This window comes from Carassius gibelio, chromosome B1 (genome assembly GCF_023724105.1).
Source record: "Carassius gibelio isolate Cgi1373 ecotype wild population from Czech Republic chromosome B1, carGib1.2-hapl.c, whole genome shotgun sequence".
Taxonomy (NCBI): domain Eukaryota; kingdom Metazoa; phylum Chordata; class Actinopteri; order Cypriniformes; family Cyprinidae; genus Carassius; species Carassius gibelio.
Genome location: NC_068396.1, coordinates 12546231 through 12573868, shown reverse-complemented (window position 1 = coordinate 12573868; position 27638 = coordinate 12546231). Strand labels below are relative to the sequence as shown.

The 27638-nt window shown below is 34.8% G+C and overlaps 3 protein-coding genes across 5 annotated transcripts in view; 1 reads left to right on the top strand and 2 right to left on the bottom strand.

The window, feature by feature from the left end:
• The window catches only part of LOC127948916 (folliculin-interacting protein 2), a 34155-nt gene extending 32566 nt beyond the window's left edge, over positions 1–1589 (bottom strand). The window contains exon 1 of one of the 2 annotated variants that reach the window (XM_052545760.1): positions 1272–1589. In XM_052545760.1, coding sequence (XP_052401720.1) covers positions 1272–1357 — 86 coding nt within the window. In that variant the 5' untranslated portion in view covers positions 1358–1589. The remainder of the gene's footprint in view (positions 1–1271) is intronic. The other variant, XM_052545762.1, reaches the window with a different exon arrangement.
• A 2328-nt stretch (positions 1590–3917) lies between these two features.
• tma16 (translation machinery associated 16 homolog) lies at positions 3918–6208 on the top strand. Its single transcript, XM_052547172.1, has 7 exons — positions 3918–4061; positions 4142–4248; positions 4398–4435; positions 4661–4745; positions 4880–5028; positions 5702–5744; positions 5883–6208. Exons 1-7 carry the CDS (start codon positions 4059–4061, stop codon positions 6037–6039), a joined length of 582 nt encoding a protein of 193 aa, XP_052403132.1. The 5' UTR covers positions 3918–4058; the 3' UTR covers positions 6040–6208.
• Positions 6209–22869, bottom strand: LOC127949696 (E3 ubiquitin-protein ligase MARCHF1). 2 transcript variants are annotated; one of them, XM_052547171.1, is made up of 7 exons: positions 22416–22869; positions 15502–15553; positions 15334–15413; positions 13450–14118; positions 13193–13373; positions 11892–12039; positions 6209–10681 (listed from the first exon to the last, which is right to left on the bottom strand). In XM_052547171.1, exons 1-7 carry the CDS (start codon positions 22502–22504, stop codon positions 10368–10370), a joined length of 1533 nt encoding a protein of 510 aa, XP_052403131.1. In that variant the 5' UTR covers positions 22505–22869; the 3' UTR covers positions 6209–10367. The 2 variants fall into 2 exon arrangements, with proteins under 2 accessions (XP_052403131.1, XP_052403130.1); XM_052547170.1 differs by lacking the exon at positions 22416–22869 and having other exon boundaries at positions 6209–10651; positions 15502–15740.
• Between the last annotated feature and the right edge of the window lie 4769 nt (positions 22870–27638).

Here is a 27638-nt window from a genome sequence, read left to right as displayed (position 1 = left end):
CTCAACAAAAAAAATGAAAAGAAGTATTATTTTTGAGATCATACATTAGCCTATTAAAAGCAGATTTATTTTACATGGAGTGTATGTCCTAATGACAACACTTGATGATCTGAACACAATTGTTTTGGGTAATTAAAAGCTGAAATAAAATAATATATAAACATCTGATGAAAAACTTAAATGAACATATGAAATGTCACTTTGGCAACTAACAGAAATAAATATGTTTAAGTGCTAAAAATAATAAAACTGACAAATTAAAACTAAATAAAAAATACTTAAAAACCAAACTAAAAAAAAGTTAAAAGAACATCAAAATTACAAAACCAATAACCTAAGAACAATAAAAAATATATAAATAAAATCAAAATAAATCATAACATTAATAAATGTCAATATATAAATGACACTAAAAGAACACTGACTTGGTGTCAGCACAACATAAAAAATGTTTAGTACTTTCTACATTTCTTAGAAAGCCTATTGAGTTGTATAATAAATATCTTTTTTAGAAAGCGCACACAATTTATTCTTCTGTCGAATGATCATTCATATCATATTTTGATAAAGCTGGTGAATCTGACCTAAATTACTTTCATTGATTGTGGAATAAAAGTGATACCATTTGTGGGAGATCCAAAGAAAGAATCAATGTTTTACATATTATCGGTAGGTAAGCAGTGTCACTTGGCACACATGGCTTTTAATTTACATGCAAACTGCGGTCAAGAACTTACTACTTTTTTTTTTTACTTGCAAACATAACATTTCATTTTACAATTTCTAACTAAATGTTTCACTTCCTGTCATTCCCAATGTTTACTCCTGACATGAGACAAGTAGTGTCAGTAAACCACATGACTTTCTCCCATAACAATGCAGAAGCCATATATATATATAGAATAGTACTCTCAAATTAATAACTGTCAAAACGTGGAAGTGCTGTGCAAGCATTAACACAGTGAAAGAGTTACATAACACACGGACCTGGCCTGGACCCAGCTGACTGGACGCGAACTAACGTACCCAGAACTGTGTGTGCGTGTGTGTGTATATGTGTCCACAACACCATTAACAAACATATAGATCAAATAACACTGTGGCCTACAAGAGATGTCACAATAAAATGGCGATCATAAACTCGCAGATATTTGCATTATCTACTGCAGCAAAAACAGCTTTGTGCCGCAGAGAGGTCTTACAGTTTATAGTGTCGTATAAAGCTCGTTTACATCCACAGGTGTAGTATTTGCTCGTGCTAACGGTCTTACCACTTCTCCACTGCCGTCGAGCAGTCCCGTGCGTTGCCGTTACCGACGGCTCTCTTACTGAAGAGCTTCTGCAGCAGCGTCGGCATGCTCGCGCGCTGTTTTTCACAAACACACAATCTGGGATTTCCGTTTCTCCATCAGAGCGAGCGAGCGCTCATGTCTGCAGAGCGCCATGCTGAAGTCACGTGACATCTGCAGCAGCTGAGCCGAGCTGCGACAGAAACCCGCGGGCGCTCTCTACTGAGCGCACGCGGACTCACAGGCATCAAAGGCGTCACAGTCCAAGTAACGTGCGTCAAGTGCTTGACGTTCCTAGTGTTTTCTTTCCATCCTTCGTTTTGGTCATTCTTCTTCTTCTTCTTTTCATTTTTTGGCAGATTGCAACCATGACTTTTAAAGGTGCATACCGCCACCTACTGTATCAGAGTATGTAACATGAGCTATATCCATTGGTACTACTTTATATCAAAAAAAAAAAAAAAATTCTATATCCTATTGTATATCCCTATATTTTTTAGATATTGTATAACTGCTTTCTGTGTATCCTTTACCCCATCTCCTGTTGTGCCTAATAAACCTTCAAGGTTCCACTTCCTTCCTGTCTGACTTATCTTTTGTTTTAGCCTCATCCTCTCATCTCTATATTTCTTACAATATAGCAATACATGTTCTACATCTTCCTTGGACCTACATTCCAAACATTCATCTGATGGACTTTTGCCCATTAAAAACAGTGTTTTATTTAACCCTGTGTGATCAAACCTTAGCCTGGTTAAAACACTCTCCTCTCTTCTGTTACTTCTATTCACACCCTGAGCATTAATAGATTTTTGCAAGCTGTAATATTTCCTTCCACTTTTATCCACATCCCACCTATCCTGCCATTTCTTTAACATTTCTTTTTTAATTATCGCCTTAGCTTCTCCTTTTCCAAGAGGTATATTTATGACATTGTTCATCTTAGTTGATTTTTTTTGCTATATTGTCTGCTCCCTCATTCCCTTGTACACCTGTGTGGGCAGGTACCCAGCAGAATCTCACATCTATCCGTAGTCTCTGTAATCTAAATAAACTTTGTTGAATTTCTAGCATTAGATCTTCTCTATTAGATTTCATATTTTGAATACTATAAAGAGCTGCTACAGAGTCAACACAACACACCACTCTGTCTGGTTTTACTTCCTCAACCCACTGCAGTCCTACAATAATCGCCATCATCTCTGCCGTGTACACTGATGCCTGATCGGGTAATCTTTTCCCAATGCTTATATTCATTGTTGGTATATATATTCCTATTCCTACCTTGTCCTCTTCATCTTTAGATCCGTCTGTATACATATCTAAATAACTGTAATATTTGTTCCTTATGTACTGACTTGCCAAATGTCCTTTCCTACTCTCTTCCCATTCATTTTTTAATTCCAATATATTTAAGTCTATCTCAGTTCTTGGAAATAACCAAATAGGGATATTACTGATAGGTGTAGGGGAGTTAAACCATATATTATTTACTCTATATTCCTCTGATTTAGTCTTTATTACCCATCCAAAACCATTACCTTTAAAATAACTATACTCCCAACATTCCTGAATAATGCTCTTAGCATGGTTTTCAAACCCACATCCACTTAAGCGACTCCAGTATGTAAGCATGATTTTATCTCTTCTCAGGTCTGAGGGCACTTCTCCTAACTCAACCTGTATTGCTTTAATTGGTGTTGATCTCATTACACCTGCACAGATCTTCAATGCTTTATTACTAACTCTATCTAACTTCAATAAATGGGTTTTAGCTGTTGCTCCATAAACATAACATCCATAATCAATTGTTGCCCTCATTAGAGCCCTATAAATATACATTAAGTTTTGGTCATTTCCACATAGATCAGCTGTTTACATTGAAAATACACATCATTCGGTTTAATAAATGTAGTGGATGATATCAATATAGAATGTGGTTTGAGTATAGAGTATAGTAAAAATCTTAAAAATAAGTTTAATTAAACCTTTTAATAACAAAACGGTGAATTAATTAATAAAAATAAAAAGTTGGACGAAAGAAAAAAGAGAGAGTGAAATGGGGAAAATTAACATTAAAAATCTTAATTGTACTTATTTAGGTATATTAAGTTATACTGAATGTACAAATTTCAAGAAAAGGAAGAAATATAAAATAGTCATTTGTATTTTTAAAAAGACGATTGTACAGTAGCAGTTTGATCAGTTATATTTTTTTCTTGTTTCCCCCTATTAAATCCATTTAAATATAACATTTGAATTAAAGATTATATCAATAAAGTATATTATTTAAATATGTTTTTCTTCGATGCATTGTGTATATATATATATATATATATATATATATATATATATATATATATATATATATATATATATATATGTCGTTCTCTCTCTCCGAAAATAAACCTTTTAACTAGAAAAAAACATGAATACATTAATGACAACTAATATATAAACAATTTAATATAAAAGAGAAATTTAAAACAAACAAAAAAGAGTGAAATAGAAGTTGTTGTGAAAGTGAAGTTGTTTTTATTGAAAACAAGTATATTGAATTATATTTAATAAGTAAAATGCAGTTTTTTTCTTAAATCGTGTGAATACAGAAAACGACATGATATATGTACAAGCGGAACTCCTGAGTAAAGTCAATGATACACGGAACAAAAATACCGTCGAACTGTCTCAGCGGTCCGTCCCTTAAATTTTACCCCCCACTAGTCACACGTGTGACACACAGACAGACATTCACATATATCAGCAAATATGGTAAATCCTGTTTTAAAACTTTATTTAATTAAGAATAATTTTATGAATGGCTTGTTTAATAATTCGTATTGTCACTTCAGCCGAAGGCAGTCAAAGGGAAGGGACAGACGGAGAAGGCCATTCACCCATACAGCAGGAAAGCGGCGTATTTAGCGAGCGCTGCCATCAAACAACAGAGGAAAGAAAAGTAAGATTCGTTTCTGCTCCACTTTTATACTTATGTAATTTAAAGGAGAATAAATAAGGTTTTGTATTGCCACGGTTACATTTTTATGCGTTATTCTTTTATATGTTTTATTACATCTGTAAATGTAGTATTTGTAAAATCACTTTTAGGTTAAAAGGTGAAAAGGCACAGCGTCTAAATTTGATTGGTGAGTAGTGTATTTTTATTCAGTTGTTAGTAACGTTTGATAAACATCCCACAACATTTTTGTGATAATGTTTTAGAAATATCTTTAGCATTGAACAAATATTCTATGAGCTTTACTAGTGGAGTGTTTGTTCATAACTTGGAGAGAACCTTACCACAATGTTCAATGTCCAAAATTCTGGGAATGTTCCCTGTTAGCTTACTTGTCTTCACTTATTTTCTGCAGGTGAAAAACTTTTGTGGTTCCAAAGCCAGCTGGACCCTGACAAAGCAGAATACACTAAACATGATGCCTGTGAAATAATTGAGAGGTATGACAAGCCCTGAGAAAACATGTTGTTATGACTTGTAAGGTTCTGCATACATAGCACTGTCTTGAAATGTTGAAAATCTGTATATTGAGAATAATAAAAATGGGCACCTTTGCTCATATCCTCTTTCGCAGGTACCTTCACCGGTTTGACAGAGAGCTGGAGCAAATTGAATTAGCAAACAGTATCAAAGGACGCCAGGGTCGTCAGTATGGCTCTAGAGAGGCTGTCATCAAACAAACAATAGAACGAGAGAGAGCTCAGTATGAAGGCAATGGCTTTGGTAGGTTTCCTGTACTCACATTAACTTGTGTGTGGGTCTCTTATCTTTATTTGTTTCCTGCCTTATAAAAGGTTTATGTGATAAGTTTAAGAATGCTTGAATAAAATGTTTCCTGCAATAATTAGACACTATTTCTGAAAATATAAACACCTGTCTGGAATAACATGAAATAAACGGAACAAACTGAGACAGACTAAATCCAGAAAAACTGAGGCAACGTCTCCAAGATGCTTCAAGAGATCTAACTGCAGAGTTACCTGTAACACTATGTGCAAGTGCACCTAGGGCAAAACCTGCTTTAAACGCAAAGGGTGGTCACACCAAATGTTGATTTAATTTAGTTAATAGAAGTGAGAAGGAGGTGTTGCCCCAGTTCTTCTGGACTTAGTCGGTCTCAGTTTGTTCTGTTTCTTCATGTTATTCAAAACACACTGATGATGGTGAGATCAGATCACTGTGTGGAGCACAGGCTAATGTCAGACTCCTTGTGCAAACAAAAATCTTACTGGATTATTACATTTAATGGCAAAACGAATGTTTGGAAAGAAAAGACTACAGCAAAAGATAAAAATAACTAAATTTATATAAAAAAGCTAATTATGCTTCTCCTTTGTTACATTTAGGGAACATGTTCTAGGTGGTTTAATGTTGTCTGTCTTTGTTCACTTTACAGAAATCCCTGATATCATCAATTCTAAGCATCTGAAAATATTTAGGTAATTACTATATAAAAGCATGCACTTTTTATAGCAAGTCATCAGATTCAAAAACTTCTGGCACAGTGCTATGTAAAGTCCAACTCAATCCTAACATAATGGTCTTTTTTCTAACCTTGAGACACATTTGTTTAACAGAGAGTGGACTGGTGACCTCAAGAAACTCCCTAACATTAAGATGAGAAAGGTTTCAGCCAAAGGCTCTGACAGCGTACCGCCTGCAGTTTCACAAGATAAACAGATGGGAGAAGAGAATAAGGAAGATGCATCTCTGAATTCTGACACAGACCTATAGTACTGTGAAATCCTGCAGCTCTACTACAGTAAGGTTTACTGTAAAAGAAAAGGACCAGAGTGTATTGGGCTGCTTGCAAAAAAATGTGTCATTGTAAGGAAGTAGGTTACTTAGTCACTCAGGTAACACAGTATTATTAACCCATAAATAAACAGAGACTTTGAAACAGTTTGATACATTCACTGGTTTATTGCATTGACTGATTTGTGCATGTTTCTTTGAGAATGTGCATTTGAATTGTGAACACTGATGTTGATCACCAAATCTCACTTGATCCTGACATGGCCCTATGGGCATTTTGTTTATTATTATCATTTTCACACATCAAGATATGAAGTCACTGCAGAAAATCACAATACAAAAAAAAAAAAAAAAAAAGTAAAATTAGATGGTTTCTTTCTGATTACAACTCAGCAAAACCTGATCAACTCCAAACCTTCAAATACACAAATCTCTGTTTTAGAAATAAACACTATTCTCCATAAACCAGCCAAAACATACATCCTTAAAAGCTGCAGAAGTTTTTTTTAAAGAAAATAAAAATAAAAATTCCAGTTCTTCATGCCATAAAGCATGGAGGAAAACAAATCCTGGTAACCATCGTTATCTAATCATTTCTTTTAAATAGATAAATATACCAAAGGGTTATTGTGTGTGAGATATTTTTTTTAACAAGTCAGATACAACCAGAATGGGTAACACTTTATTTTACATTGTCCTTGTTACATGTACTTACTATAGAAATAACAGTAAATTACTGATGTATTGATAATTAACACCTATAAATAAAGTGTAACCCAGGAATGTTTGTCTCATATCATCGTCATTTTATTGCTTGTATCAGCTGAATACTTAAATATATATAGGTGTTGGTCATATAACTAGAATATCATCAAAAAGTAGATTTCAATAATTCCATTCAAAAAGTAAAACTTGTATATTATATTCATTCATTACACACGGACTGATATATTTCAAATGTTTATTTCTTTTAATTTTGATGATTATAACTGACAACTAAGGAAAATCCCAACTTCAATATCTCAGAAAATTTGAATATTGTGAAAAGATTCAATATTGAAGACACCTGGTGCCACACTCTAATCAGCTTCTTAACTCAAAACACCTGCAAAGGCCTCTCAGTCTAGTTCTGTAGGCTACTCAATCATTGAGAAGACTGCTAACTTTACAGTTGTCCAAAAGACGACCATTGACACCTTGCACAAGGAGGGCAAGACACAAAAGGTCATTGCAAAAGAGGCTGGCTGTTCACAGAGCTCTGTGTCCAAGCACATTAATAGAGAGGCGAAGGGAAAGAAAAGATGTGGTAGAAGAAAAAAAACTGCACCCTGGAGAGGATAGTGAAACAAAACCCATTCAAAAATGTGGGGGAGATTTACAAAGAGTGGACTGCAGCTGGAGTCAGTGCTTCAAGAACCACTACACACAGATGTATGCAAGACATGGGTTTCTGTTGTCGCATTCCTTGTGTCAAGCCACTCTTGAACAACAGATAGAATCAGAAGTGTCTCGCCTGGGCAAAAGACAAAAATCTGGAGGAAGAGATGAGAGGCACACAATCCACGTTGCTTGGGGTCCAGTTTCCACAGTCAGTGATCGTTTGCGGTGCCATGTCATCTGCTGGTGTTGGTCCACTGCGCTTTCTGAGGTCCAAGGTCAACGCAGCCGTACACCAGGAAGTTTTAAAGCTCTTCATGCTTTCTGGTGCTGATAAACTTTATGGAGATGCAAATTTCATTTTCTAACAGGACTTGGCACCTGCACATAGTGCCAAAGCTACCAGGTGTACATGGTATCCCTGTTCTTAATTGGCCAGCAAACTCACCTGACCATAACAAAGAAGATGCGAAATATCAGACCCAACAATGCAGAAGAGCTGAAGGCCACTATCAGAGCAACCTGGGCTCTCATCACACCTGAGCAATGCCACAGACTGATCGACTCCATGCCACGCCGCATTGTTGCAGTAATTCAGGCAAAAGGAGCCTCAACGAAGTATTGACTGCTGTACATGCTCACACTTTTCATGTTCATACTTTTCAGTTGGCCAAGATTTAAAAAAATCCTTTCTTTGTATTGGTCTTATGTAATATTTTGATTTTCTGAGATACTGAATTTGGGATTTTCCTTAGTTGTCAGTTATAATCTTCAAAATGAAAAGAAATAAACATTTCACATCAGTCTGTGTGTAATGAATGAATATAATATACAAGTTTCACTTTTTGTATGGTGAAATAAAATCAGCTTTTTGATGATATTCTAATTACTTTAAATTACAGACTTCAGCATTTGAAGTGGATCAAGCAAGTTGATCAAAGTTTTTCTAAAACAAGAACACATTTAGGTTTTAGGACAACTTTGATGAAAGTTTTTGATCCATTTCAGATGTTGACTCGTGTTAAAATATATATATATATATATATATATATATATATATACGATTTAGCCTACTATTTTTTCCTGTATGTCATGTGCGGGGCTTCATACAAAATGAATGATGTTAACATGATTAAAGAATACAAGCTATTTACCAGTGCTTGTCTGATTCCTAATTTGTAACACCGGTCTCTTTGGTTTCCTTGAAGACTTTCAGGCCTGGTTTCAGAGACAAGGCTTAGACTAAGTCAGGATTGGGCCATAGTTCAATTAGGACATTTAATTCTAATTCTTATAAACGTGCCTTCTAAAAAAAAAGAAAAAAAAAAAGAAAAGAAAACCATTACAGGTGTGCATTTTCAGACAAAATAAAGGCATTGATATATTTTAAGAGAAGTCGAAGCAAGTTTCTTTCAGTTGAAAGAGCTCAGATTTAGATTTTAGTTGGAATTAGGCTTAAACCTTGTCTGCAAAACCGGGGGATAATCTAATTAATTCTATTCATTTGTAAGGTGACTCTCCTCATCTTTACTTGATCCAAGAGTTTAAGAGATTGAGGAAAAGACAGCTTGAATAATCACTGCTGTAACTGCCGTGTTCACCCCTGGTCTCCTGTCACATTCAGATGTCACTGAGATTTTACTAATCTATGAAGTAGGAGAGAACACCTAAACCACCTCAGAACTAGTTGTAAAAAAATTTTTAAACCTTATTTTGCTTAGATCTAACCAGTAATATATGGTATGTAGGCTTTAGAACAGGGCTGCCAGTTGATTAAGGCAAGACACCCCAGGTGAAAAGGATAACACAATTAAAGGATTAGTTCTTCCCAAAATACAAATTTGCTGAAAAGCTACTCATTATCAGGCTATCTGAGATGTAGATGAGTTCATTTCTTCATCAAAACAGAAATTTATCAGCTGTTTGGACTCTCATTCAGACAGCACCCATTCACTGCAGAGCAAGAGATGTAATGAGATGAAACAAATTAATCTACATCTTGAATAACCCGAGAGTGACTAAATGGAAATTTTTGCTAATCTTTTAGATATCACCAAACTTCTCGTTGATTGTTTACATAAAAAAAAAAAATCTGTTTTGTAATAAGTTTTCTGAAATGTTATGTTTGAAAATACAAATGTAACTAAATATGCACTAATATACAGAATAGAAATCCAAACATTAGCTAAAACCAGGATCAAAATTCTTGTTTCATTTTGTTGACACAGTCAAAGATTACTGGGGGGATTCTGAACATCTCTGTTTATCACTTAATAAATCAGAAAACACTGTCAACAGTCAGAAAAATAATGTTTTTAACCATGTTTTTAGGAGTAAATTATTGTATAAATACAGGCAACTAATACATGAACAAACCTGTAGTAACTCATAAAAAACTCTTTGAAAAAAGGCCTTGAAAGATATGTTTTGTAATTGAAAGTGCAAGAAACACTGAAATGTGTATTTCTGTCGTCACACTATACTGAAACATTATGGAAAGCCAAATTGGTCAAAATCTCAGCATTGACCAGTGCTTGAAAAATTTTTTTGATTATAGTGTCTTGCCTTTTTAATCGACTTAATGATTGAAGGTTGTTAAAGCTTAAATGGCTCAGATAATAGGGAAATACCTTATTACACTATTTAAGAATGGATCAAATGTGATAATGTTTTGTATATAGCAAATTGCTCACAACTAAAAGAATGGTTTATCCCAAAATAAAGATTTTGTCATTGAGCCATTCCTTTAATTCCTTTAATGTTATAATTTGACCGCCCTATATGAACTTTTTACATAAGTTTACCCACCCGCTAATAAAAATTAAAAAGTGCCTTTGTTTTATGTAAATCACATCAATTCTGTCAAATACACCAGAAGCCCTTTCCTAAACTTTTCAACTACTGAGATTCAGAGTAGCAAGCATCCATCGTCAAACAGGGGCCATTTCCACTCCTGTGTTTGTTTGTGTCTGAGGAGCGGAAGCCTCCGGTGTCCCGTGCGTGCCGTTGCTCTGGGTGACTGGGGGCGGCCTGTTCTCTCCGTTGCGGATGGTATCGGGGCAGTTCTGTACAAAGATGATCCTGTTGAAAGCCTTCAGCCTCCTCCAAAGCTGCAGGTAGACTTTGCACTGAATGTACATGAAGATAAGTCCTCCAGCAAAGCCAACCGCCACCACGATGAGCTTGGTCCAGAACGGCCAATCCAGCACCCCTACTGCATTGAGAGGGGACAAACGCACCAAGGCTGTGTGTGCAATGACAGCATGGCATGGAATTACAGCACTCTATTATATTATCTTACAGCTACTCTGAATGACACATGGCTATATGGTCCCAACATTTCAGTAGCCTACTTCATCATTTCATTAAATGCTGCAGTAATTATTATTATGATTCTTACTTGTTCCAATTGTCTTGGACTATATATTGATACTTGCTGGTCTAGAAGAATTCATTCTTTGTTAATCGCTGCTGCTGCTTCACATTAAATAGCTGTACAGTTTTCAGTTTTATGAGACTATGAGTTTTGTTCTAGAACAAAATACATTCAGTCAAATTGCACCTAAAATATAGATTCTGTTTAAAAACTGGACACCCATGTTAAAATAGTTTTCCAAGTCAGCCTACAAAATTATTTCATGACTGAACAGCTCTTTAGATCAGCATTTACCAAAAAAGGACCGTCTTGGATTCAATGCTCTATTCTATTCTAGTTCTATTCAAATTTTGGTGCAATGGAAAGGAAGTATGAAAATGATTCTAGTAATATTTGAATGTAAACAATAAGTTAAGCTCAGATCAGGGTTAACTAAAACATTTTTTTTTTTCATTAAAATAGATGTTAACAAAAATAACATAAAAACCCATATAAAACTAATTCAAGACATTAAGCAAAACTATATTAGTGTCTCATTCAAATAAAATGGATTTAGATGCTGACCATCTTTACATTCTTAACTTGAATGCAACTTGTTTTTTAACTTAAACTAGCAAGACATGGCAGATCTTGTGATCTTAAAATGCCAGCAACTAACTAATATATATATATACATACATATTTTAATTAAGAATTATGAATAAATATATATATTTATTCATAATTCAAATAATGTTTTCTATTTTAAATGTTAATATTAATTTTAGTTTACATTCTAGTAATTTTGTTGTCATTTTTATAAGTTTTTATTTTCATAACTTTATTTTTGTTTCAGTTTTAGTAATTTTAACTGATGTTTACTTCAGCTTAGATTTATTTCAGTAAGATGCCAAGGCAAAATTTAAATCTTTTCATCTAATATTTATATTTTATTTTGTTTAGGCTTTATGTAGATGACCGATTATTTTTGTTCAATACAACATTCCAGCTGTAATAAACTATGACATAATAACAGTGGATCCTCTAGCAAATGTTATAACCTATGCATAAATATAGGCTACAGTGTGAGTGTGTTTACCATTGTCCTTGCCTTGGTGGATCTCTTCAGCTGTGCGGTCAATCAGAACGTAGAGTGACCAGATGACACACACCACAGCAGCCAGGTGAAAAGTCACAGAACAGAAGATCTTCCGCCGCTCGCTTGTAGACATCTGTAGTTTTTCCCACTAAAAAAATAAAAAACCAACAAGGGTCCAGAGCTTTATGAATCCATTCCTTTCATGTAATTATTATTTTAGCCACTATGTGGCAGCACAGGCTATGTGCGTGCTGACCTTCACAATACATCCACATTCAAAATAATCTGCTCTATAAACCGAGTTATTATGAGTTACAAGGTAAGCATTGCTTCTATTGCTGCTCATCTCCCTTTTAAACAACCCCCTAATCATTTAAACACTGGTGTGTAGCTCAAACATCATTTTTGCTGTAGGCATAAATGATCTAATTTTCTTTTTTAAATTATAGCTTTGTGCTCTATAAATATGCTTAAAAATGATGAAAGTCACTGAAAGCCATACACGCCATACACTGTGTCGCTATGGAAACACAGCACAGTAGGTTGTGATCAAGCTCGGGAAGCAGAGATGAAAATGTTTTTTTATATATATATATATATATATATATATATATATATATATATATATATATATATATATATATATATATATATATGTGGTTTTTAATAATTTTTGTTCAAAATACAAAGGGTATTTTATTTATATTTTGAAATTCTGAAATGTCTTATTGAAGGGGTCATCAAACTGTTTTTCAAGCCGGAGAACTGTTACAAATTGTATTCAAACGAGATTAGCATTTTAAGCTTGTTCTATAATAACACGTTTATACCATATTCAGGTATTTCCAATATTATAATGCCTCAAATCAGAAGCCATTAAAATAATCATTAATATTGGACAATATCACATTCTTGTTCCTTTCATTTTACGTATTAAACACTACCGTTCAAAGTTTGGGGTCGGTACGATTTTTTTAACCATCATGCTTGCCAAGTAATATTAGTAAAACAGTATTATTATCAAATATCATACTTTAAAATAACTTTATTGTATTATATTTTATTTTAAAGTGTTCCTGTGATGGCAAAGCAGAATTTTCATCAGCCATTACTCCAATTTTAGTGTCACATGATCCTTCAGAAACAATTCTAATATTCTTAAATGTTTACAGGTTTGGAACGACATGAGAGTGAGTATATGATGACAACATTTTCATTTTTAGGATGAACATGTATATATACGCTGCCACCGATGTTTAATAAAACAGGATCTGAGCTGCTCAGAGAAGTGTGTGTGTTACCTTGCGCAAAGGCTTGAGGTGTGTCTCCATGATGAAGTCATATTTGCACAGCTCACAGCAGCGTGTGTCGGAGCTCCTGATCCACTGGTGCAGGCAGCCCTGGTGCACAAAACGCAAACTTCCTGTGCAATGGCAAGGGGTGATGAGCGGACACTCCTCGTCACCTTCACAGTGACAGATCCTGCACAAACAAAAACCCATCAGCTGCTCGTTCGTTTAACCTCACGCGCTCATCCATCTCTATCACGCTCTCTCACCTGCACACCTCTAGCTCATCATCAGTGCATGCTTGTTGCGTGGCACCATTTTGATTGATAGGAATAGTGCATTTACAAGGGGACGGGACAGACATATTTGGATCTCCTGAACCTCTTTCCTCATACGTCTTTGTAATAGGCTCTTCCTCTTCATTGGCGGTCCTATTATTACCAAGCTCATTCCCTTTTCTGTGATTGGCTGCCTGGTTTTGGCCTCTACGCTCCTCCCGTTTTGACATCTTTTTATGGGCCCTGGTGTTGGGGCCCTTGCACAGTGGTGGCTGGTTCTCTTTCTGTTCCTCGTCTGAGTTTACAGACATGAGCTTAGTGGTGTCCCGTTTCTCACGGGAACGTGGTTGCATGTGTTGGCCGCCGCTGCATCTCCGTCGTGCTTTCTGGTGGCTCCAGGAGCGAGCTTCTCGGCAGCGTTGCTCGTCCTCTGAGGAGGAGTCAGAGTGTGTGTGTGTTTGCTTACGCAACCGTGAATGTCTCGGTTGATCCACACACTCTGTTGTACACCCAACGTTCCCGGTGCTCTCCCGTCGCCGGCGGATACGGCGTTTGACTTGCCGCTTTGCGTTGGGGGCGGAGTCGGAGGCGGGGTTTATGGGCATGATGGGTGTAGTCTGATCTGAGCCATCTACTTCAAGTTTAGCTCGACCACTAGAGCTGCACAACACATACACACACAGACGTATAAAAACAAAAGGGATGAAGAAGACACAACAAAGCGTGAAATGACTGATGAGTAAAAAACTTAATGGACAAATAAAAAGTAAATTTTTATTGAATGGTGGATTTTATCCCCTCATTTGCCTCATTTATCCTAACAATTCATTGTTCATTCATTTTTTTAATACATAAAACCAGGAAGAAAATGTGGCATTCTAGATGTAATTTAAAATAATTGAACATACCTTAAGAGGTATGCATTCAAATTAATACATAAAAGTCTTAGAAAGTTTAATAAAAATGTATTTTTTAATTGCATTATAGAATTATTTTAATACAAACTGATTACTAATTTCTATTATTCTTCCAGTTTGCATTAATTTCATTTAAATCTAGCAATTAAATAGAAATGATTTCAAATTGTATTTTTCTATTTTGTTTCTAATTTATTAGAAAATGTTTTATAAATTATATTACTGTAATTAAATTTGTATAATTTAATAAAAAAAGTATTGTTTTGCTTTTCTAATTACGTTTATACGTTTATACTATTCTATTCTAATTTAATTGAATCATTTAATACAAAATGTTTCAAAACATTATATTCTAATTTGAACTCTTAAAAAGTAATTTAATAAAATATATTATTCTATTTTGCATGCATAATTTAATTTTATAATTCAATACCAAATCTTTTATTAATGATATTATTCTATTGTCATTTATATTATTATAATATTATTATAATACTGTTTTATAATAAATTATATTCAATTTCACACACTTATTTTAATACAAATGTTTTATAAATTATATTATTTATTTTGAAGGTGTAATTTAAATTGATTGAAATTTTATAATTTAATACAAAATGTTTGTATTAATTATATTGCTTTATTTGTATTTTTACTTTAAATACATTTTATAATTTAATACCAAATGTTTTATAAACTGCATTATTCTATTTTGCTGCCTTTAATCTAATGGATTAAAACTCATTAAATTTAATGCATCATAATCTCAGTTTTTTGCTAAACATTTCTTTTCATTGTTCAAAATCCTCTGTCAGTTTATATTCTGATTATAAACAGAAAAAGACACAGACATATCACAACTCATTCCATAAAATCATATGATGTGCAAACATATAGATGAGTAAAGCACCAAACACAATCATGGTGACGCACAGCATCAGCCTATGACCACACTCACCTGCATATGTCCTGTGAGGACGGTGTAACTGATGTTTGAGAGACACTGTTCAGCACGGCTCCTGGGGTGGAACTGCTCGCCTGAAACAGCAGGTGACAAAAGTACAAAATAATATGCAATTTGTTGTCATTATGGTTGTTTTGAATAATGATGGTGTGGCTGTGTTACCTTAGATATATTGCTGGATCGACTCCCTGATCGTCTAGGTGCCTTCTCACCCAAGAGCAAACATAGAAGATTAATCATATGCTCTCTCTCTCTCTCTCACACACACACACACACACACACACACACACTGAAGCCATACCTTAGTTGTACTACAAAATACCTTCTTCTATCCTAGCTTCAAGTGTACAATCAACTATATGACCCATCTGAAACTTTGCTCTGCTTCGGCCTCAACCAATAACTTGAACAATAACAATAGCAGACAGGGAAACCTGTTTGGTATTTTTGCTGTTCAGTCTGATGATGCTAGTAGAGCAGAAATTACAAGCACTCTTTCACATATAACTCAAACCAACTGAGAATAATTGACTTTTGAAGCAGTGTTTCTGTCACATGTTTGATCAGATCTTTAATGTGACTGCGGCTTTAAGACAAACCAATCCTATTACTAAAAATAACCGCCGCATCCTAAGACCCGTTTGCGTGCGTGTTCATGGTAACCAATAAACACAAAGACTATTTTTAAGATTGTTAAAGACTCTGAGTTAGATGGCAATACAAAAGGAGAGGGAATACATATGGTCTTCATTCATTCAAATGCCATTCTTAACTGGTCTCATTGTGAACCGTTCATCTGTAAATGTTATTCTCAATAGAAACATTTGATTTTGTAAACTTTAATCAAAAATTTCTCTTCTTTTGTGAACTTGCTAAACAAGTTATTAGTATTATTAACCAATAACTAAATAACTTCTTTTTAGCTAAAAGGGAATTGTTGACCTTTGGGGTATGTGAAGACCGATCTGTATTAGCATTTATTGCCACCATGTGCCTCAGGCAGAGCTGATTCCTTCTGGGCTTTTGGTGGGTCCACCTTTGCCTCTGGTCCTCACCTGGCCCATTATTAACTTAACTATCATTCCTTCATGCTAATATACAAGAGCACACACACAAATGATCCTCTTGGGTGTATGCGAAGGTATGCTATTGCAAGCACACACATAGAACGTTTATTTCATTTTTTATTATTATATTTTTAACAATAGACCTTGCTGAAAAAAAAATGTATATGTTGAAAAAAATGTATATGTTGTGTAGCTGCAGTTAGTTAGGACAGTATTGAGCTCTTTTCTCTCTCTCCTGAAGTGACACTATATAACCCTGAATTATTGATGTGAAAGCTGCCAGACACCAACATCTGATCAGCTCATAAATATTTAATACACCCACAGTGTATCTTTTAGCCAGCATAAGGTGCAACTGCATCCTCTGGGAGAAAATTATATTATATTATTATAAACATGGTTTTACGATTGTTTTGACATCAGTACCATATGATAATCATGTTTGTGCTCACATGAAATTGAAATTTCTCATCAAAGTGCACATTCATTATAGTTCTATATTTCTACTCGGTCAACAGTTGTCTCTTTTATTTTTCCTAAGACATTACTGGAGAACCATCTGAAATAACACCCTTTCTTTATGCTTTTCCACAGGCTTTAGAATTAGATTCAAACACATTCTATGGTGTGTAATGCACTTTATGGATTCATTTTCTACATAAAAGCCTTTCACTCTTCACAGCCTCTGTACTGAATGATAACACGACTTCCTCGCTGGAAAAAAAAATAGCGCTCATTCATCTAGTCTAAAATTTCTATATTCTGATAATACATGTAAAACGAGCTTTTTATTGATATTTTCTCATTATTGATGCAGTCTGCTCTGTAAAATAGCATCACCGTTCTTTCGACTGTTTGATTTGATTTTCTGTTGTATTCAAAATAATATATATATGGTTGCTAATCACAGAGCTCTATTTAACAAATGTATCTTAATATAAAGCTCAATGAAGCTTTGAAACAGGGAGCATTAACTGTGGTCATATCTGGTTCTATTTCTATTTCTAGCTTCTACATCTGAGAACAAATCTAACCACACGTATCATCAAAGGACTACTTTCTCCTAAACCTTTCCTTTCTGGAATGTGAATAATTTACCGAATCCAGGTCACTGTAAATGCTGACCAGAATGAATCTAGAACATTCTAAAATCCCTGTAAAGACTGAGGTCTTTCTGGCACATAGAAAGTCCTAATACACATATACATTGATACTAGCCTTGACTCTTAATTCTAGTTAGGGTCAAAGATCAAGTTAGTGTTCTAAGATCAGGGTTCAAAGTTCATCACCACTGTTAGTCTCTGTCAAAATTCTCAAATCTAAATGGAAAGGTACTATGTGTTATATCATTACAAAAAAACGACAGCTTAAAATAAATAAAAAGTCATTTTGATCAACAGGCAAGTAAATACTGCTGGCACTTTTCATGAACAGGGAACTTGTAAAACAAAAAGTAAAACACAGTGCTTTTCAGGTCTTGTTTTCACCATACTGAAACATTTTTGGAACATTTATGAAAAATGTGACCATTGACAAGATTTACTTTTATTAGTCTCGGTAACTGAGCATATACAGCATACAGACATAGAGTATTGGAAGCAAGATCAATTTCAGTTTTATTTTATTTGTATAGCTCTTTTCACAGTTCACGTTGATTCAAGGCAGCTACACAGTAATTCATAATTGATTTATTGTTTATAATACCTGACTGCCTTATAGTCCAAATTTAATAGGAAAGATTTAAAAGGGTAGTTTATATCTGGCAATGATATAAACGGTCAACCAGTTAAAATTTTGTACACTATCATTCAAAGGTTTGGAGTCAGACAATATTTTTAAGTCTCTTATGCTCATCAATGCTTAATTTATTTGAACAAAAATACTGCAAAAACCATAATATTGTGAAATATTATTGCAATTCCTGTGACACAAAGCTGAGTTTTCATAATTGTAATATGCGGATTAATTGTACACAGGAAACACTTCTTAATGTTTCAATGTTGAAATCAGTTATGCTGGTTAATATTTTTGTGGAAACAGTGATTTTTTTTCTCAGGTTTCTTTGATCAAAACTGACAGTACATACACTTTGCCACCTTGGAATTATAAGGTTCAATCTGCATTCTCTTTTCTGCAACAGTTTTAAAATATTGAGCTTCAAAGGTTTCGCGTTCCATTAATTTCTGAAGATAGAACCTTTTTTGTTTTCTAAAAAAAGGCCCAAAATGTACACATCTTACAAAAAAAGCATCACATTATGTAAATAAGTTGTCACAGAACATGTGAATAACTCCATTTTGACAAAAATGTCAGATAGAACCTCATAATTCCAAGGCAACGCTTTTCTACAATAGATTTCTGTCTTTTGAACGTTCTCTTTATCAATTTAATGTGTCATTGAAGTGTTCATTTATTAAATAAATAAATTAAATTTGACCCCAAAAATTATGAATGACAGAAAAGGATGTTTTCTAGACTATGTAAATGGATTTCAATTTTTGTCAAGCAGTTTATCTGTCAAGAAAACTTAAAGCCATGCTATAATAATTTCTAGTTAGTTTACTAGTCTGCAAGTCCTTCATCTCTACAAACCCATTTCCGTTACATGCACAATCAAAAAACAAAAATGTAGAATAATACAAGCATAAAGATCCAAACTGACATTCACTTACCCATAAATCCCCCCCCCGTGTGCTCTATGAGCTGCCAATCTGCCAAGCACCTCTGCTTGCTCTGAAGGCCGATGCATGCGAGAGCTCACACATGCATGTCTATGTTCTAGGCTGGGCTGGATTAGCTTCAGCTGCTTCTCTGAGGTATAATCTGTGAGTGGTTGTCTATCTTTGATCGTGCATTCATTTAGATGCACAGGGACTGGCTTCACACAGTTTCTGAGTAGGATCCTACCCTACCTATCTTTTTCTGATGTCTGAGGTAGCGTTTTCTAGCTCTGCCATCTGGAGTTCTGCTTAGTACAATTACAAGAGTCCGGACTCACCATTCTGCTTCAGAGCAGCTGTTATATGATAGATAAACCTGTCAGTGTTGAATTCATACAATCTTATGCATGCAGGTGCACATACAATGGTGACCATCCCTGGAGATCTGTGTTTGTTTAAGAGACATTGTGCCTGCATTCAGCCAATCACAGACCGAGATTAAAGCTCCGGCTGCCATTCAAAAGCTAACTATAGACACTGGTGCATTATGGGATAATGTGCTGATGGGATACACCTGGTTACAAACTACTACTCACATGGAATCATAAACATCTCCCTAAAGATAGTAACATATAGATGCTATTTCCTGCTGGTATATGATTTGGTCTGGTCAACAAGGAGAACTCTTTGAATAGAAGTTGAGAGCAAATTCTTTTTGTAGAAAAAAACTCTAAATTATATAATAAACTCAGTGAAATGAGATGATCCATTTAGCTAAAATAACCATCGGGCCAATAATCTGTTCATTTGAATTTGTTTGTATATCACCTGTTTAATGCCTGATATGACAAACTTAATGCAGAATCTATGTATTAATATCCATGCATCCATCAATCACAATATAAACAGAGCAACAACGCTGAACCTAATTCCACATGCATGCAAATTCAGCACAGATTACCAACCACTAAACACATACTCTCCAATTTTGTTATGAACATACAATGGTCACTGCATCATCTGTGATACCATCAATGGAATGTTCAAAAGAACAATATTTATTAAAAATATATATTTTTTGTAATTATTATAAATTGCATAAATGTTATATATATGCATAAACAAATTTTGTTGGTGTCTTGAAGTATGTGGTATCCAGTTTCAAAGATCAATGTTCAGGACACTGCTCCAGGGAAGCCCACTGAGTACCCATCACGGTGCACACGTGAATGTGCATATGTGTGTGAGTATGTGTGTTAGTGAGTGATCGAATATGACACTTCCAGCAGAGAGCACAGTGAATTAGACTCCCGCTAGACAGGCAGCTGTTAACTCATGGACATAGAACACGTTAAATCCAAATCCCACTCTTTCAGACAACATACTTACACACTTAAAAGTGAGTCTGAGAGTCTCCATACTGTTAAATAAGACCCTATCCTAAAGAACATAAGAACTGGAACAAGTGCTTGCTCTGCACTCAGTTCTTCTGTTACAGTGCCTGCAAGGCATTATTATCACAGAATTACTTTCTATGGTGTTTAGGGTTAAGGATGGGAACACCCCCCTAATATTAAAAAGTAATGTAAACGTTTGTGCTGCTGCCTGCTGACATAAATGATGGATGAAAACAGCAACTTGCTCCAAAAAAGGTGTGCTGTTGATGAGATTTCTGCCTGTCAGATCTTTTTATGGGTTCAAAACAACATCATTACTGAAGTAGAACAGAGTTATATTTAGGGGCCAGAATATCATAGACTTGCTCTTTTGACTTAGAAATCATAAGCAACCACCTAGTAACCACTAGTCAGATCGACTTCCACTTACAGTGAAATAAACTTGCCTTGCCTTGCCTTTATTGCATCCATAACTGAATTGAGATTGATTTTTCTTAAATTTTAAATGAAGCAGAATTAAAATTCAAATGTTATTTTTAGTCAAGAATTTGAAATGAACTTTGTAAATGGCTTCACAAAGCCTTTATTTTAAAAATATTTTAAAAGTCTTAATTTGACTTAGTTTCTATATACCTCTTAAATGAATGATCAATTATTTAATGAATACTGTGTTGAATTTTTTTATTATAATTCAGTGCAATCTAATTCTTCAATTTCAATTTAACCTTTAGTGCATATGTTCATTTCTATTCAAATGCACACTCATGAACTAAGGGAGCCAATTCTTAAAATATGAATTTTGCCCAATTTCAGGCATGGTATTTCATTCAGGACATTCAAATCTAATTTTATGCATTATTCTCATATCTTTTAATATGTCCTTCATGCTAGTCAAATGTTAAACACATGATTTTAAACTCAAAATGGCCATTATACCTTTAAAGCTGCATTCTTTCATTGACATAATAAACCCTAAATGTCTTCACAGTATACTATCCATCTATGACCATACTGTTGATAAATGTAAATATACAAACTAATTTGCACAGGACTGATCAAAATCTGAGCAATCCAGTGAAATGTATTCTGATACTTGCAAAAAAATCTGTGTTTATTCAGTGGCTATTAATTACGCATCTGGATAATTATTTCACAGACATAACAACCTATACAATTATCATGGGTAATGCTACAAAGTGTCTAAACCGATACTGAATATATTTCAGATTTAAAAATGGAAATATTTTACAAATCCAGAGATTACTTTCTAAAAGTGACTTGAGCTGAGATTTTTGCCAGCACTTGCCATCTTTGTGTATGATATGCATCCAGCAGTCAGCAAACATACTGTGGATGTGCCATCTGAGCCTAAGAATATCTTGACTATAATGCATCAAATATCAAAAAATGTCCTGGATATTAGAAACACTCACACAGCTGAAACAAACTGAACTGCAAGCATGCTGCAGCCACATGATGGAAAAGCATGTCTGATTTACAATATACTTGAAAGAAATGTCAATAACCCTGAAGAGGGTAAAATATAAAGTGTCTATTTATAGCATAAATTTATTTTCCAATACAACTCTGCCCAGCTCTTGCTCTAGGCTACATAAGACTGAGTCATTTTTTTACCCTCACTTCTGAAAAGGATTTGCTTGTGTTGGCATTTGCTTGTGTAGATCTCACAGATGTATGCAAACTAAATATCACAAATCTTATTATAGGACAACATGCATAACTTACAACTTGTACAACAGTGACCATGATGTGCTATTGTTCTACAGAAGCTATCAAAATACTAACTAGTATATTCAGACCATACCACATGGAAAACCATGGATGGCTACATCTGTATCATAAACAGAACTCTAATTGCTATCAGACAAACTATTTGTTCTGAAAACTCCACAGTCATCACAGGTTCTCTGTGTTAAATCTTTGTACTTGCCTCATTCTCTTTACTCTTGTCTCTATTCCGGCTGGAACTATTGGTAGTCTCCTTGGCGATGGGCACAACGGATATCTGATGCACAGGCATGCTAGCAGTGCTCAGGACTGCGGGATACCTCGCTGCCTTCAGCCCACCGAAGACAACACACTCACACCATCCTGAGGGTCGGCATGGAAACAAAGAATAAGACCCGTTCCAGAGCTCGTATGCACGCTCCTACAGACACATGCATGAATCAGGTTAAGTATCCCGGCTAAGAACTTAGACTTCAGCTGCAGAGCTGGTCGTCACATCCCAAAAAAAAAGCTGAAGCCGACCTCTCTCGTTCTACCTGATTGATTTGTGACAGGGGAAAGAGAGAGACAGACTCACAGAAAGAGCTAATTTAAATTCTACTCCACCTGAGAGCTACAGTGATGCCTCACTTTATGAATGTGTGTGTGTTTGTGTGTGTTAACCTGACCTGTAAACATGTTGCTCAGAGGACTTAGGGGTTATTTTAGCTCCAAATCTCCTCCCTCCAGGAGCAGCGTGGGATGGAGCAGCCAGCTAATCAGCTTACAACCCCAGGGACTGCACACAACCTCAGCTACTGGAACACACACTCACACCATCCACACACACACTGGACTAAACACACTAGCTTGTAACATTTGAACTGTTAAATGCTTAAATTATAAAAACAGCTGGGGAGAGTTATACTTTCTCAGCCTGTGTGTGTGTGTGTATGTACATGTGGAGTTCTGCCATGAAACTCTATAATATACTCTAATATAATCATGTCATTATTCAAATGGTAGAGCCAGTTGGTTTTACTTGCATCAGCAGCCAATGAGCAACATTCAAATACTTGGCTAGTGCTTCCTGTAGCAGTTGCAGAGTGCTTTAGAAACCCTCCACCTGCCCCAGCTCCATCTGTATGGATCTGATACGGGGTAATTTCAAGTATGCAGTCATAAGTAGCATGGGTATATTTTTTAGCAATAGCCAACAATACATTAAATGGGTCAAAATGATAGATTTTCCTTTTATACCAATAATCGTTTGGATATTAAGTAAAGGTCACGTTCCCTAATATTTAGTAAATTTCCTACCGTAAATGCATCAAAACATTTGATCAGTAATATGTATTGCTTTGGACAACTGTTAATGCAGTTTTCTCAATAATTGTTTATTTTGCACCCTCAGATTACAGATTTTCAAATAGTTGTCTCTCGGCAAAAAATTTTGTCCTATTAAACAACCTAACAAACCATACATCAATGGAAAGCTTATTTATTTAGCTTTCATATGATGTATATATCTCGGTTTCAAAAATGGACCCTTATGAATGGTTTTGTGGTCCAAGGCCACATATGAGGGTTATTTCATGTAATGAAAATAATATAAATATGTTAATTATTATGAAACTTAATATAAATACACACACACAGTATGCTCACAGAAGCATGTCAGTGGATGTATTGACAGCACACATAAATTAAAGGGGAAGTTTAATGCTATTTCATGCATTCTGACTTATTTACACTGTTAAAGAGTTGGATTCTCATGCTAAACGAAAAACGAGTTAGACATATAACTGAGTAATTCTGTGCCAAAGACACTCCTTCAGGATCTATAAAAGTTTCGGAAAGTTTAAGTCAAGTATGGCCCTGTATGACATCATAAATGGCGTAAATTCCTTATAGACCCTTCTCTCTGAAAAACACGACATGTGCACACCATCCAGAAAGAGAGTCTTTGGGTTTATGAAGGATGCAATACTATGCTATAGTTACTCAATATTAACATGAGATTTGCAGAAACTGTGTCTGCTTTAACAGCAGGCAACCAATTGTAAACAACATTGCTTGCCTAATTAAATATTCAATTAAATATAGTTTTTATTACTGTAGAAACCAATTTATATACATAAATGTAATTTATATATACTGAATAATCTCATAACCTGACTACCCATGGCTGATTATCAACCCAAGGAGCAAACACTGAAACAGAAAACAAATAAAGGCACCTATATATAGTCCATTAGTTATGCTGAACTGTACCTGGATATAAAACTACTATCATACTCAGAAGAAGAGATGCTGTGAGATGTAATTTCACTCATTTATAGAAACAAGACAAGTCTTAACCTTTATAAAGAATATCTCTTTGGAGATCTTTTGAGACTTTAGTCTTTGAAACTTTACTGATCTTTTTTATCCATCAAGAGCTTGTAACACTCCAAAGAGAAAAGAAAATGTTTAATTGCATCATATGACCCCTTTAAACATTTTAAAATCACAATACAACTACTTTCTACTTGAAAAGTGAAATTGCATAAGGCTAAAAACTTAAAATCTTAAATCTTAAAATCACTGTCAAGTTATGCTTAAATTAAGAGAAAAAATCTGACAGTTGGATATGGAAAAATACACTTCATTCAAAGGAAAAACAAGATGTGGAAAACATTTTCATGCCTTGCACATAGGAGGGAGTCATTTTTTTGTCTCTCCATTTTCCCTCTTGTGAAATGCAAATAATTACAAACAAATCAACATGTCAGCACAGTTTCTCTCTCTTTTACTGTCTTTCTCATGATCCATCAAAGCTGTCTGTTTATTTCAATTGATTTGTTAAACTGACTGCCCCCAAGAGGCTCTTAAAAAAAAACATCTCTAAAGTTTTTTCAAAGCCATGGCTAGAGAAGGGTTAGATTTGCAATCTTGTCAAGTCTAGTCTCAGTTGATGTCAAATACAGCTTTGGTGAGATACAAAAAAAGAAAAGTAAAAAAGAAAAACCCTTAAATAATCCATCAAAGATCTTTTATTCGAAAGGAGAAAAGGGAATGTGAATCATTTTATGATTTATTTAAAAACATTGGTCCCACTTTATATTAGGTGGCCTTAACTACTATGTACTTACATAAAAAAATAAGTACAATGTACTTACTGTGTTCATATTGTATTGTAAAACACTTTTGCTGCTATTGAGGTGGGATAGGGGTAAGGTTAGGGAGAGGGTTGGAGGTATGGATAAGTTTAAGGGTGGGTTAAGGTGTAAAGTATGGGTCAACAGTGTAATTATAAATGTAATTACAGAAATTAAATACAGATGTAATTACATGTCGTTTTTTTTAAATATAAGTACAATGTAAAAACATGTATGTACACAATAAGTACATTGTACTAAATTATTAATTAAAATGTAAGTACATAGTAGTTAAGGCCACTTAATATAAAGTGGGTCCAAAACATTACATTTGGTCCTTCAAAATGTTCTTCTTTGTCACTTTTGCTGAACAAATTCTAAAGATAACATTCTTCTAATGAACTTGCAATACGATCCTGAAAAAGAGATATTCTGGTCTATAATCCAGCCTGTTTTATGGTTCTAAATCAGAGGTGTTCAGACTAATCAATGTTTTTCAGGTTCATTTGAAAGTTACAGGCAGGTTTGACAAAAGGGCCATGCACCCCTATGTAAGGTGTATACACACACACACACACACACACACACACACACATATATATATTGGTATTCAAGTCCAGTCTGGCCAGAAATAATTGGACATGTTGAGACAGTCTGCATGGATTTCCAACTTATAGGCTAAATGCACAACAGGACATTCCTAGCATGCTGACTATTTCGATAAGGGACAGTCAGGCTGGGATTTGTAGGATCATGACTGAGTTTACATCTTCTTGCATTTGTATTTGGTATCCAGGGTGCAGCCATCGTTACTCTCACCATGCAATATGAGCCACTCATTGCAGTTACCCCCTCATCATATTACAGCATCACCTGTGTACAAACAGGTGGAACCAAATAAAAATGTACAGCGCCCAAAGACTTCAACGTGGACACCTGTATGTGCGATAGTACATGTAAGTAATTGGTTTTCTAATTAAATTAAGTGTTAACTTCCCTGGTTGTGTTGTTGTGATCCAAACGTTTGTACAAGTGCTGGAGTGTTTTGTTGTTGCAGTGTTTCTCATTTAGATCTGTGCAGTTTGATGAGCTCAGATTATGTGTCAGTTGTGTTTTTTTGATAATATGCCAATGTTGCTATAGTATTTCTGCCGCAGTGGTGCTGAAGTATCAGTGATGCCCTGATTTTGCACTGAGTTTATGTTTGTTCATTCAAAAGAAGCAGATGGCATCTCCCTTCACAGAGATGGAGTGGTACACTGTTCTCTTCTCTCTGGTAGTGTTCAGTTTTTTTACCCTGTATGGCCTAATACAGGAGAGATGTGTGCAGACTACAGGTATGAGTAATACACATAAACAACAATCGTTCTGTGTCACAAATGATTTGGCTATGGCTGTCACCTCATTGGAAGAGAAGATTGTCAGTAAATAATTATCAGTAAATAACTAATAATGGCTTTGTTAGTCACAAAAAGTTATCATATGACTAAAAGAGACTTGAAGTAGATAGACCTTTTTTTCTCACCAGTTTTCACCAGTGTTGAGGAGTAACTAGTTACATGAAGTTATCAGAATGACTTAATTTAATTACAAAATAAATGTAACTGTATCGCCAAACTACACTGTGCTACTAGCTTATCTAAAGAATCTAAATATTTACTGTACGAGTATAATCTTCATCTTCATCATGTAACTTTACTGTACAACACCTACACTTTACCAAAACATAATTATTGCATAAACTTTTTAAATTAGGACCAAACCACTGAGTCCACCTAATGATTTTCTTGTAACAATTTCAGTAGTACAAGTACATTTTTTATGTTTTACCTGCAGCAAGATGGTTGCTTGTGAGCAAAAGTGAAATGACTTTTAACAGCTCCAGGGCTTTTTAAAAAACTATACAGATGGTTCTTCCGCATTTTTGTATCCCTGCTCACACATAACATGATTGATCCAAGTGCATTATGGGTGTTGAAGTTTTACTACTCTTCATTTTTCAGCCCTTTTTTGTTTTCTCTAGTTGTGTAGCATCGATTTAAAACATGTTTCTACTTCATACACAACCAACTTTTACTTGAATAAAAAAAAAAACTCAAACAAAACCATACACAATAATTTTTGTATTCTCTAAATACATTCTAAAATTCTAGATACTAGAAATAGGTAACCAAATCTTAAACTCAGAAGTAATAAAAACACTGACAGGACATAATTTTTCAAATATCCCCAAGTACTGCAAATATTTGCATATAGCCTATAATTGCCGTAGCCTAACAAAACAGGTTCAACTAGTTTCAAAAGTGA